Source organism: Haliaeetus albicilla, chromosome Z (genome assembly GCF_947461875.1).
Source record: "Haliaeetus albicilla chromosome Z, bHalAlb1.1, whole genome shotgun sequence".
Classification (NCBI taxonomy): domain Eukaryota; kingdom Metazoa; phylum Chordata; class Aves; order Accipitriformes; family Accipitridae; genus Haliaeetus; species Haliaeetus albicilla.
The window spans coordinates 3,909,843-3,924,111 of NC_091516.1; the positions used below are offsets into that span (position 1 = coordinate 3,909,843).

The following is a 14,269-nucleotide window of genomic DNA, read 5'->3' on the forward strand; positions in this document are numbered from 1 at the left end:
GTAGTCTATAGTGACTTTGACATTAGGAATAAAGCAGGTTATTCATCCTCTTGAAGAGGATAACATGAAGAAGAAAGTCCCTGAGCGTGTACCAAATAGTATCTATAGAACAGGGTCAGAGAAGACACAATGAAATTGGGAGTGGAAAGAGTTTATATCCCAAAACCGATTCCACACTTTTAGACTAATTCAACAGGCACCTTAATGGCTTCGTAAGTTAGTCTGTGAGCAAACTAATGATGTAGTGAGATGTGACAGGACAATTCAGCATCACTGACAGTTCAGAGCTGCCAAAACGGGTAACCCACACTCCCCTTCTCCCCACTTCTCTCCCACTCATGACACCTGCTGCCCCCTATTTCTCTTTTTTATCCTTTCTAGTGTTGCTCTGGCACTCGTCACACTTCCCATCCCCTTCCTCTAATGCGGGCACAATATCATTGATTTATACCCAGCCTCCACTTAGTACCATGCCTTGATCCCAATTAAACAACATCCTGAATGCTTCCAAAATGCTTCAGCATTCCCTCCCCAACTCCCACACACACTGACTAAAGCTGTGCAGATGTGCATCAGCAACCTGAAAGAAAATTTACATTTCCTTTATTTCTATGCAATGTTTGAACCTCTAATATCAGTGGCAGAAGAAGGAAGAGCAACTAGAATCCTCAGGCCCCTTCATTTTCACTTCTGCTCCCCATGTAGGAAGAAGAGTCAGGAACTGCAAAAAAACAACTAAGTTTATTGTCCTTCACATACATTTTCCACCATGAAAGGAGTAGGCATCATATTGCTTTACTAAATCAAGGTTTATGAAAGATCTGGTCTTTGGTTTTATATAAAATTCATGAGCATTCATGTTTCTAGTATTCATAGCCTTTTCCTCTCTTGCACAACACCAGAAATTATGGAAGAGGAGAGGGAGAAAAGGAATGAAACTTTTTGGTGTAGTTTCAACATTTCTTTTTTCTTGAAAGTCAGCTTCAATGCATGTGAAAATTCCTCTTTAACTGTAGAAGACATACACTACTGACAGATTATTTAGAGGTAAATGTGAAAAGGGACAGGCTAATAATTCTTCAGGCTAACTATAAAATAGGGGAATGCTTCACAGCTGACACTGTGAGTATATCAAACCAGTAATTGGATGCACGTGTTAGTAGCAGTAAAAAGGCACTGTCCAGTTGTCCACCTTACATGGGAATCTACTTTGAGTGTATTCTTTGATTTACTGTTGCAATTAGAACTGAATGTTCAAAGAAAGAACACAAGTGACCTAATTTAAAAGCAAAGAATGTCTTTAAAGCCATTATTTAGTGTGTGACCTGGCTCACTTGTAACCATTTCTTTCCCCTGCAACTTCCATTAGTTGCACTGTACTCATGAAGTAGCATAATCAGTTTTAATAACCACTCAGCTAATGAATGCAGTTTTAATATCCATTCAGTGATTAAAGATTAAGCCACTTCCTCCTCACTCCTACCCTTGAATATTTTAATTTTCTTCATAAACACAGAGAGTTTCCCAGGATGAGTTTTGAAAAGTCATGTAACGGTGTTTCCTGTCTCCTTTTTACTATGTTGTAAAACATTTCTGTTAGTTACAACAAATAGGCACTAGAAACAGAAGCAATTAATACAGCTAGGAAAGGATCTTCCTAGTTAATGGAACTAGGTGCCAAGTACCATTGACTACTTTTCTGTGTTCAAAGCATCTGAGCAGTGAAAGGCTGCAAGATATTAAAATATTGCATCAAAATAAGTTGTCAAAGTAAAAGGAGAATTTGTTTGGTAAGTACATACAGTTAGACTAGCGGTACTAGCACACCTACTGACCAAAAACCATACGTGTACTAACATTAATTAAATGCATCCTCCATTTCTGATCTGATAATTTGGTTTTCATAGCCCAAAGCAAGCAAAGATTACTCTTCCGTGCAGTCTCATCAAGCTGGCATTGCTTGTTAATGCTGATAAACACTCAAACTATTTGTGCTGTTCAAAGTGGCGAAGAGGTCATTGGTTGATAAACCCCAGAATATTAGGGTAAGGTAGTTCAGGGTCTTATGGTGACTGTAAGTAGCAGTAGCAAGTGCTCAAAATGTGCAAACTGAAATTTCAACTCGGTGCTGTTTTGGGGAAGGGACTGTAAGAGATTCAGAAAGCTCTTCAGAAAACTGAGAAAACAAACAAAAAAAACCAGGCCATGAAGTGGGCATTATAACAACTCCCAAGCTGACCAAATAATTTCTCTGCTTTGCTGACACTATTTCTATCATCCCAAATATTAAGCTTAAGAACAGAAATACAATATGGTTTACAAAGATTTTTTTTTTCCTATTTAGAATCTTCCTTGTGCAATTATATTACTTGCTCAGAGGAAAAGTCAGGAATCCACCATGACAGGAGATGTTGCCCTGTGTTCATACAGGTACCTGCTATTTTTAACTTAAGACACACAGGTTAACAGGATTTGCTCGTAGAAGGGTTTTTCCTTTTCCAAAATGAATGGCTCTGTGGAATAAATAAAAACTCCCCTATTGCAAGACCTGATCTGACTCCCATTTGAAGTGAAAAGGCCCCTATTCATACACACAGCTCAAAGACATCTGAAAGTCATCTTAAAATGCCTTATTTCAAAACAGAGGATCTTATCCTGTAAGTGAATGCATCCAAGATGTTTCATAAGTGTAAGCACATTCTATAGTGCTCACTGAGTTAACACCATCTTCAAGGAACCTTTGACGGAGCCACTACTTGAGAACCCTCCCATTAAAACAGCAGCACGGCATCTATAAGCCTGCATGCCCCTTGGTTTCTTTCTTGTGAGGTTTTAAGAAGACAAACTTCCAATTGCCCCTGGGTTCCCCCCCCCCCCCTTTTTTTTTTTTCCCCCCAAGTGGTTATAAGTTAGATTTATGAAGACAAAAAGACTTCTTACAACTGTGTATTTTGAACAGATTTATGACAGGGCTACAGAATCAGCATGGAGGGTCCACAAGGCAGGAATGCAGTAGGGGTAACAGGAGAGTGTCATGTAGACCTTAAATAGTACAATTCTTTCCACATTCATAAATCCTAAGTGCCTAAGGTTGTATACTGTTGGTTATAAATTACGCAACTGAGTTCTGCAGAAAAAAAAAAAAGACTTAAAGTGAGAAATCATCTCCATAAGAACTTCTACATTTCATATTAAAGAACCTGTTTCAAATTACTTCGCTAAAAGAGTATTATTTCCTGTTTTAAGTCTTTTGATTGGTAAAAAAAATAAACCAGATCTCTATGAAGAGTAAAACAACAAAACACATATGCCTACTGATTGGTCTTCAGAAAAATGGAGAAAAGTTCTCACATTAATTTACAAACACCAGCTCACGATGATTCGATAACCCCAAATAGCTAGCTTAAAAAAAAATGTTCAGTAGCAAAAGAACATATTTTACCAAGTATTCTAATCTGTTTTGAGCTCTACAGCTGAGGTTAAGGTACCTATCAAACTTTATGATTTTATTACACCTGAGGTGTTATAAAAAACATGAGCATCAAACTGAGCATACTTAATCAAAACACATTTAATGCTATTTTAATGTATATAACGCAATACATAGTACAAATCTGTATTTGCCATGTATATGTGCACACACTTAGAACCCTCAGTAGTAATGTTCAGCATTTCTAGTAATTAGAGTGGTTCTTTACAGTCTTTTGGGCTACAGAATGAGGCTCAAAACTTTCTTGCTATTAGTCACTATATTGCTAATCTGATCCCACACTAACTAAAGCAAAATCAAAGACTATCAGTGTCTTCAGCAGGTCCTAAAGCTATGTATAAAAGATAATTGCATACTCAGGGGAAAAGTCTCGGGTAGGTTAGCTTGTGAGAAGTAGCTAATTATTTAATGCTAACCCCCCCAGTAAACACTCTCACTCTGCAACTGCAGTGCCTTTTGCACTGTTTGGATTTACCCACTGTGGATGCTCAGAAGACCAATTCATAGAATCTCAGCTGGTTTAAGCCCTTTTAGCTTTGCTTGAGCTAAATTAGCTCATACAGTTGAGGATTCAGCCCCTCCTTGTCCACCTACGTGGAGCAGAGGTGACACCAGACAGTGGCTGTGCCGCCATCTACCGTAGGTTTTGCATAGCACTGCTTGGTCCAAAGCCCACAGGAATAGCTCCAGCAATGTTTCCCACTAATATCCAGGCTCAATGACACAGACTCCACTCCCTAAACACGTACCTAAATAACGGCCCGATCCTGCAATCCTTGTTCAGGCAGAAGTCCCCCTACACACTGCAGGCTAGCTGTTACCGTTCTTCAGCTACCTATCCTGTAAATTTGAAGTTTGTGTGCTTCATAGCACTATTAACGGTTGCCTTAAAAGTAAACTGAACCTAGTATAATACTCAAAAATACAGTCAAGTTTTCCTGAACCATCTTATCCTATATCATGTAGCCCAATGCATGCCATCCATTAAACCCAAAGACTTTCATTATCTTCAAGAAAGCCTTCCGGGTGCAAGTCAAGTCAGGATCTGCACACACGCAGCTCTTTCTCAATTTTAATATATGGCTTAAGCTTCTCTTGGTCATCCCAGATCCGAAGCTATAGTGAAAGCTTTTGTTATTGCTCTGTGGAGGCTTTTTGGTTTTGTTTTTCCCCCAACAAGTACCTAAGTCACCAGAAAGCAGTACAGCTCTCCTTACTCATGCATGCAAACAGGTCTATCAATAACAGGGGCAAGGGACTTCACAGCTGTGGTGCTGCAGGATGAGCTAGTAGTTGCATTTTGAGGACAGATTTCCAGATGTAAGGAACAATAAAACAAAACCTAAAAAGTGTCCTACTTCTATCTAGTGGCAGACACCCTCCAGCTGTGTCAAATACTGCAAGTTCACCCAGCCTCCTGACAGAGCAGTCAGAAGCCACCTCTGTTCCCATTGCCCTATAGGTACAGAAAGGCTGATGGAACAGTTCCAAGCAATCAGGTTGGAAAACATCTGCCAGAGTAAACTTCTAATTTAGCGCACTCTGCACAATATTTATAGAGCAAATCAATGAATGCTGCTTGAGCCATTTAAAGGCTGGAGACTAAATTCTGTTTTCTGAATGTTTATTCTGACTTTCTCCAACTGTTCTTACTTGACAGTGCTTCATTGGCTGCCAGCCATGAAAGCTGTTGTCTAATTACACAACATATCATGATCTTACAGCCCTACAGATAAGGCTTTACTGCAGCATAAATGGATTTTAAACATTAGCATATGAGAAAAGAAAATCAGCCCCCAAATTAGACTATTTCAAAGTCTCGTGTGTCAATAGTCACTAGTTTTTGTTTAGGAAAGCATGGTTTCGAAAGAGGAACTTGCATTAGAGATTAAATAGCCTTTAATGTTAAACAGGCTACAATTTAGTGGGCTGGCTGGCTAACCCTTTATGCGTGGCAGAAATCTATTCACATGTAATTACATATTTTAGACTATCTTGAAGATACCATATATTTGCATGGAATCAGTCCAGCTGGGGATTACAGCAGTATTATGATGGCACAGCTACACGTGAATTTATGAAAAGCATAGATTTGCTGAATCTTTTGCAACACGTTTCTACACAGACACCCTTGAAATAAAGGCACAGTGAATATATTCTTGAATGATCTCAGACTATGTACTTTCACAGAAAACACAATTTCACACTGCAAATTATAATGACTATTAAAGAAGAACGTACAACTGTTTATCTTCTGCTAACAAGATCCTAATTGTTTCGTATTTAACGATGTTGTACACTAGGTCTGACTTTGTGATGTAAGTGAGGTTACCAAATTCTAAGTTTTAAGATGATGGGAGTCCTTTCTTCACTCACTGCACATAAACTTGAGGCACAGGATACAAATATGTATAATAAAGGCATTGTTTTACTTTTATATGAAACAAATTACATTCTCCTCTCTTTCAGTAGATACGCTGCAGATGTTACAATAACCATGACATCATCAAGAATGCCAGTTCTCTTTCTGATGCACCAACTGGAAAACAAGGAAAAAAGAATCACACCCTGTAGTTGCAGGGGGTTGTTCTTGCACACAGACTGAAATAGTAGAAAGATGTGTATGTGCATTTCAGTGTATTCTACCTCTCCTTTGCAAGATCTCCCAGAAGCTCATGAATGTGTGCAACTTTACTCACTGAACAGTTCTGCTGGCTAAGTGGGACTGCTTAGATGAGTAGTTACCTCTCCAAGTACACTGTTGTCAGACTGGGCCGCCTATAGCCTTTTTGGCAGCAATGTTCTACATAGAATGCCTTGACGTTCTCAGAGATGAACGCAATGCTTTCAGAATCCCATTTTAGGGGAATGATGCTGTCGCCCTCCACAAACAAAAGTAATCTACAAAATACAGTGCTAGGACCTCATTCCACACAAATTCATCAAAGTGAAGCCTTCATCACAGCTCTGTTTTTCAAGCATTTGGCTTTCTATGAAATACAGAAAGGAAGGTAGTAAGATTCAGCTGCTTCGACATTTAAAGCTTTTACAAACACTAAGTGTATGATGAAGTATGATGTTGCAAGGTGGAGCAAGTGGAGTAGTGACATATGATACAGCAGCCCTCTCCTCCCTGTTTGTAAGCCTGTATTATGGGTATTTTAGAAATACAGCTGAATTAACAGTAGTGTCTATCATATAGCAGGGCAACCTGCTGAAGGACTCCATCCTTTACACATTAGCTAACAAGAGATCTACTTAAGGCACTTTAAGTTGCTTTAATTTAAGAGAAGATTTATCCCCAGGTTTATCTGGATTTATGCAAAACAACCCAAGCACCACAACGTGGTTCTCCACCAGTGAAGGATGTCAGAGAGTTTCCTCCAACAGTTGCATAACAGCTTACTTTCTCTGCATGCTACTACAGTGGGATGCAGCCACTTAGGGAGTTACAATGCAATATATTGTGATTACTACAGTTACTTCAATTTGAGATTGCGCAGGGAGGAAAACCGAATAAACGTTACGTTTCTAGCACTGACAAAAATACATTACCAGAAGCATGCTATTACTGAAAGCCTAATTAGTACTAGAGAAAAGCTGGAAACTTCAGCCATAGAAAAAGCTGTATGACTTTTGCTTTGAAATAATTTCTTTAAAAAAAAACCAAAACACAAGTGACAATGAAACGCGTGTGAGGTCTGCGCGGACCCAGCCCCAGATGTTCACCACGGAGCGAGTCGCGGAACAGCGGGCCGGCAGCGGCGGGGCGGGCGACGGGGACGCGCCGGGCACCCGCATCGTCTCCCCGCGGGCGGCTGCGCGGCCGCGCAACGCCTCCCCGCGCCCGCGCAACGGCACCCGCACGGCGGAGAGCGAACCCGGGCAAAAACCCAGCCCGAAGGACCCCCCCGCCGCTCTTCGGGGCTCGGGGAGGAGGGAGCGCGGAGCGGGCAGCCTTTGCGCGGCTCGGGGAGAAGAGCGTGTGTGTGCGTGCGTGCGTGCGTGGGGGGAAATCGATGCATTGTTTCAATACAGCGTTCTCGTCAAGGCGCTGTAGTGACAGGGGATAATGATTTTCAGATTCGGGAGACAATGCCCCCCCCCCCCCCCCCCCCCAGCTCCGCGCCACATCCTTACAAGTCTTTCTAATTTGCTCTTCTGCCAGGCGAAGAGACGAACTGTGGTGGGCGAAGCCATTTGCAAAACAAACGTAAGGGGAGAGATGGGCAGAAGCGGGCTGGCGGGGAGCGGCGTCCCGCAGGAGCCCACCCCACCTCTGCCCCGCGCCCCCTCCCCGCCCAGGCGTCCCCCTCCCCTTCCCTCCCCAGCGAGGGGCCTGGGGGGCTCCGGGGCAGGGGCGGCTCCGGGGCCGGGGCTCTGCCGCCGCCGGGGCGCTGGGGGCGGCCGGCAGCCGCTGGCCGGCAGCGCGGCGGCAGAGCGGTACTTACTGAAGGGGCAGTTCTCCTTCTTGGTGCCGCTGACCTTGCCGTTCTTCTCGATCTTGAGAAAGTACTTGTTGTAAGAGTAGAGCTTCCTCTTGCGCACGTCTCCTTGGAGGTGATTGTAGCTCCGCACGTGTCTCCCCGCACTGGAAGGAGAGGAGAAGGACGAGGGGAAGGAGGAGGATGATGAAGAAGAAGAGTTGGTGGCCTCCGGGGACAGCATGTCCTGGCCGAGGTCATGGCAGGTGACAGGCACAGAAGACGCCAAGAAGAGCAGCAGCAAGCAGCAACGAGGCAGGTGGGAAAAGGCTGAGGCACCATTTGTCAGTATCCATTTGCACATTGTACTGAAACTCTGGGCGCTGGAAAATGTCTTATCGAATGAAACATACTGGAAGGGTAAAACCTGGTAAAAGGCAAGTGGAGAGCCGGTGGTTGCTGCTCCTGGTTAGATCCCTCTGAGCTCTGATCTGGCCTGAAGTAAGTGCACCAACATCCATAACTCAGGGGACAAATCGCCTCAGAAGTTGCTGCCTTTTAATCCTTCGAGTCCTCCCTCAGAAAAAAGAGCTGTTGGGTTTTTTTGGGGGGGTTGCTGTGGTTAATCCTCTTTTTCTCTTCCCCACCCCACCCCCCCACATACACACACACTCCCCAACCTGGTTTGAGGCTTCCCAGTAGTTATTTTGTTCTCTTCCTCACTCCTTTCTTCACCATCTTAGATGCAGAAAGGTCTGAAAAATAGATGACAGCAAAGTGAACAACAACAAAACTAAATAATAACCAGCGGAAAGGGATGCTGGAAGGGATTTTTCACACATACCCCTCTACACACACACATACACTCACACTTTGTGGCTTTGCACCTTCTTCTGATCCCCACCCCCTTGCAAATCCCAAGCCAGTTGCACAACTCGTCCTTTCTCACTGACAACCCCAGAGGAGGCAGTTTCTTTGTTTTGCTTTGAATTCTCCAGAACAGTATTAAAAAAAAAAACACACCAACAAAAACACAACCCAAAACAAAAAACAACCATCCAGAAAGAGAGAGAGAGGGAAAAACCCTAACTTGCGCCCCCCCCTGCCGCCCCCTTTCCTTTCCCTCCCCCTGTGGTTGTAAACAGGTTGGAAGCTGTAGCCTAAATGCCAGCGATTACAAGTCAGAGGTGGGATGTGCCTCTGGTGGTCAACCCTTATTTGCAGGGGGTCAAGCAGCGGTGGGACATCTGAAACCCTTTTGCAGCTGGAGCGAGCGGTGCCTGCTGCGGAGGGAGCCTCGGGAGCTGCCCTCGCTTCCTCCCGGGCTGCAGCGGCAGCGGCAGCCGCCGCCGTCGGCTCGCTGCTAATTGCTCCTAAAGCGTTCTTCTCCTCGGAGCGCCGGCCACCAGCATGGCTTGGAGACTCATGCTTTACTAATTTCCCTGTCTTCCAGGCTGAACCAATCCCCTCTAGGGAGGCTTCCCTCCCCCTTCACACACAGAGCCCCCCGCCCCCCCCCCAAGAAACTTGTTTTCTAGCGGAGGATTTTATTTTATTTTGTTGGCAGTGAAGTGCTTGAGAAAGCCACCTGGAACTTGTTGCCTGCTAGATCTCCCCCTCCCCGCCCCCCCGCTGGAGGAGGGGCTGGGTGGAGAGGTTGGAAAGAAGTATATACTGCAGGCAGACCCTGGAAAAGCAGATTATATGCTGGTCAGAGTAAAAAGGGAAGAGGCATAATTAGCTCCTTTTCCTTCTTTGCCAGCTTCCATGGAGGTCTTTCTCCCTCCTTTAATGAATCACTGATTTCTCGCTTCCGTTGCTGGAATAAAAAGTTCACACTTTAGCCTGCTCTTCCTTTTAAGCCTCTCACAATTTATTGTGTCTCTTTCCCCACCCTCACCCTCCTTGTCTCAAAAGAAATCAGGGCCCTAAATGACCGTTTTCTAATTGCTAACATGAGTCATTTACTGAATCACGCATCTGACTTCAAAGCAAAAGGGGCTTTATTGGGATTGCAAAGGTTTCCCCATAAAATCTGTCTGAATATTTTGCTGTCTTTTTTTTTTAAACTAATGCAGTTTCCTTTGCCAGAAAGAAACAAATTTTCCATTTTCAAGGCTATTTTAAAGAGATTTTTCAAGCTATTATTTTCCTGGAGGGGCATATGTTGTTGGCTTTTCCTTTGATTCCATCCCTGCTAATGGAATTGTCATTTCGCATACTGAAAGTTATGACAGATTCATATTTCTAGCCCATCACTGAACTGTCAACTTTCCCAGTAATTAACAGGCATCTTCCATATGATGTACTATCTTTTAACACCAGAATAAGGGATCAGGGACTAACAGGATATGGGCACCATGCGAGACATTATATTTTGGTTCAGTATTTAGTATTGTAAAATAACTGTTTTGGAATGCAAGTAGGTGGAACATTTGCTAAGAGGATGGAGTAGTGGAGAAGTGAAGCGGTACCGAAACGCAGTGAGTACCTCAATATGTAAACCCAGAACTTTTCTGAAATAGAGGCACTTTAATAACGCAGATCAATGGAGTGCAATGGAAAACCACCTATGCAATTACATTTGGCATTTGGAGTAAATCTTAATTTAAGCAACAGAAAATGCAGAAAAGAACAAATAGTTCTAAAATTAGACAGATTCATTAGATTAGGATGTTAAATATATTGTTAACTTCACAACAGAAATTAGAAATTATTATCTCCAATTATAGTGTTTATTCTGGAGAAAATTGGCTCCTAAATTTATGTGTTCAGCTTATGGGGGTGGCAGTTAAACAGCCTCAAAAATGAAACCATTTAATGTTAGAATCAATACGTTTTGTGATGTTGTTTATGGTACTTCAGAGTGTTTATTCTGCATGTATTTGCACCGAGTGCAAAGCATTTCAGAAATTTTTTTGTGAATCTGATTTAGGCTTTCCTTTTGTGGGAACTAATAAAAAAAAGAAATAAAACCAAAATGAAAAGCAAAAGCCTACTTTTTGGTGAATGCCTGACAACTTACATGTATGTGAGCTACAAGGCTGATGTCAGTGTTTGCTTGGTGTCCAGGTCATGAAGGGTACAACATGTTATTTCTAAAATGGAAGTTCTTTTAATTCCAGCAACTTAAATCATAGATAATGACTATAATGTGTTAAAATTATACATTTGAAGATTTTTTCATTTTTTCTCTTTTTCCTGTCAAATGCTGGAATATGAATCAGCATTTTAGGATCTCTGGTGGCAGGAGAAAATAGTAGTTTGTGGGTCAAACCGATATATTTAAGCCCTGCTCATTAAAAAAAATAGGTACTGTCTTGAGTTTACTCAAGAAGAGTTCTGCTTAGACCTATTTCTAGCTTGTGATTGGTTGTATGTTGCTTTTAAGATCTGCTGGTTAAGAACAAAGCCCACATGTCCAGAATTTCATATTAAATCTGCTTCCGGCAGGTGCAATTTTCAGTGCAGTACTTAAAACTCCTACAACGCAGAGTCCTTTTCTATCCCGTGTGATGACAGGGAGGGCATTTACAAAACAGAGTCCAAATGAAAAGCTGACATAGCTTTTTAGATTATATCTCATTCTTTTTTCTACCTTCTGTATAGCCTTTCTTTTATAGCACAGTTGAATCCCTAAATACCCCATTACTTTGTATTGTCAAGTCACCTCTTAGGTTAGCCTGAGAAAGCCTGAGAAAAGTTCCACAGGAAAGATGCACTATTTAACGGAATTCAATCTGTCCCAATAGATTTGAATCACTAACATAAATGTATGAATGTAGATTATATCTCTGTAATGAGGCCTGAATCATTCTCAGTTACTTCAAAGGACTGAAATTCAACCTTCCTTTTTAGCAGCAACAATCAGACCTTAATGGGTTCCTTTATTAATTGTTCCATTGCTAAACTTGAAAAGCGGCTGCCTTCAGTACAGGTCCTAGACTAGAAATGGTACCTGCTGCTTCTAAAACAGTGTTTCTGTTTTGCCTTTTAGCACTCTAAGATTCTGTGAAGTTTCCTGTGCTGCGGTTTTATAAATGCTGAATTACATTGAACCATCCAGAATGAAATAAAGAAAACCCTTTCTAAAAAATGTGCAAAAAGTAGAAAATACATTTTCAGAATTTTCTTTTCAGGCTGTTTTCTTTCCAAAGAATGTTCAGGGAAATGAGTTGTACAGGTGAATTTTAATGAAAATGGTCTAAACAAAATATTTTTTTGATACTTGTAGCAGTAGCTTAGGTCATGTTTTTGTCGTTTGATCAGCAAGGAGGGATGTCTTGGCATTTTTTTGTTTGTGATTTGGTTGTTTTTTGGTTTTTTTCTTGTTAAGTAGATGACTTGAATCAGAGACGGAATATTTTAAGATAGTTGGAATAGATTTTGCCTTGTATGATTTCCCTTGGGCAAGGCATTATCTTTTCTGGTGTTGTAAATAAGTTCTGTGTATGCCTTTGACTGTTAATATAATCAACTCACTCTCAGATATCACCAGACCCTCAGTTTGGATTGCTAGATAGCAATCATGACCATTTGCTGCTTACAGTATGATGAGAGATGCACATGCATCTTCCAGTCATGGGACCCAATTCTGTTCTTATTCAAGGCATTGGGAAATTTGCCACTGATTTCATTGAGAGAGATTTGGGCCAGGAATGTCACTGCCAGAGAGGCAGCTCTGCCAGAAATGAGGCGAGGAATGCCAAATGCCAGTGATGGCTCAGATGCCTCTGTCTATATGTCAGTTCCAAACTGCAGAACTTGGTAGTGTTGTAAAACACTAATCTTGGTTATAAAGAAAAGGCAGTGGCATACAGTGTTCACAATCACCAGCTAGCAATGAGACAATCTGTTTGATCTGAGATACAGTGCTACTTGCTGAAATCTTTACGCCGTGGAGTAGTTCATGCCCACCAACAACAGGGATGGAAGGCCATTGCATTTTATCTGACTAAAGCATGTCTTAAAGCTTGAGAAAAAAAATCATCATTACAGTTGTTTTCTTCTGAGAAATCTGCAAAATCACTATCATTGTATTTATCTCTATTCTTCATAATTTCATGTACTTCCATGTCATTTTAAAATTTTCAAAATACTAATATTATTTTATGTATAGAATGAGGTATAAAATAAGCCCTTAAGTTGTCAAAGATCAAGACTGAAGGCGGCATAACTCATCTGTGTGTTTGAAGCTGGAATAAGACATATAAAGTCAGAATACAATTTTATCTGCCTGTAGGAGGATTTGGTAGTGTGTGGAGCATACTCCTTGGCTCCTCTGTGCACACTCCTTTCCAGCTATCCAAAACTGGAGAAGAACTCGAGCAGAGTTTAGTAGAGGTTAATAAAATGCTTGTTTCAGCATTTCTTTTTTATTTCAAAACCACTTGCTTTTCTAGGTCAGACATAACAACAGACACGTGCAAAATGAGTCTGAGATAACGAAAATGTAGTTCAGCCAGAGCTGGTTCCACCCAGCCTACAGAGTCACTAGTGAGAATGGCCAAGTGTCCTGCCCAGGCTGAGGCTAGTCCTCAGGAGGAGTAAGACAGTACTCACTCTGTGAGATCTGGTGGAATAATGAAGAGTTGGCTGGGCTAGTACTGCCACGGGTGATAAATAATGATTAGATGGAATATACATTGTTCTATGTTTTTCTTTTAAGAAACAGAATCAAAATATGGCAGCTCTTACGACTGCACAGGTCATCCGGACAGGTCATCTTCATGTGAAGACATATAAATTGAGGGACCAGGCAGGATTTGCCCCATTACTTAAATTAGTAGTATGTGTTTCTCTCTCATGGATGTGTTGGCAAAACTGTCTGAATGCTGTGCTTCAAGCAGACAATTAAGCAAATTGTTTATTCTTCTTAAAATGCAAATTATGGCTATTCTCTTAGGATATGTTTACAGTTATGCTATGTCTAACAAAGAAATTACAAAGAGATGTATGACATTTGAAAATATCTGTACAATTTTTGTTTGATAAATACAGCTGTTAAGAAGAAATAAGTAAAAAAATGCATTCTATGGAGGTCAGCTAGAGGAGACTACAGACCCCCAGACATTGAGCTGCAGTGCCATAAATAGCTATGTGCGTGGGTTGGACACTGACCATGTTTAGTAACGGTCTGCTGGCAGCCAGTTTTGCATACTCTGCGGCACAAACATAATTGAAAAGGCAATATTTTCAAGGAGTTACTTTAATCTTAGAGGATTTCGTACAGAACTACCATGAGTGTAGGCCACTTAAATAATCCTATAAATATGACTGATTGAGAACAAAACTGTCAGAAACCATCAGGAAGAGGCAGATGTCAGTCAGGCCTTTGCAGAGTCTTTCTTTTTTT

At 41.6% G+C, this 14,269-nt stretch overlaps 1 protein-coding gene across 8 annotated transcripts in view; it reads right to left on the minus strand.

Annotated features, from left to right (window-relative positions):
• The window catches only part of FGF10 (fibroblast growth factor 10), a 92,674-nt gene that overhangs the window by 56,990 nt on the left and 21,415 nt on the right, over positions 1-14,269 (minus strand). The window contains exons 1-3 of one of the 8 annotated variants that reach the window (XM_069776980.1): positions 9,093-9,390; positions 8,595-8,669; positions 7,942-8,341 (exon numbers count right to left, since the gene is read on the minus strand). In XM_069776980.1, the coding sequence (XP_069633081.1) occupies positions 7,942-8,278 (337 nt within the window). In that variant the 5' untranslated portion in view covers positions 8,279-8,341; positions 8,595-8,669; positions 9,093-9,390. Of the gene's footprint in view, positions 1-7,941; positions 8,506-8,594; positions 8,984-9,092; positions 9,391-14,269 lie in introns of those variants that run through there. The other 7 variants (XM_069776975.1, XM_069776981.1, XM_069776977.1 and 4 more) reach the window with 7 other exon arrangements.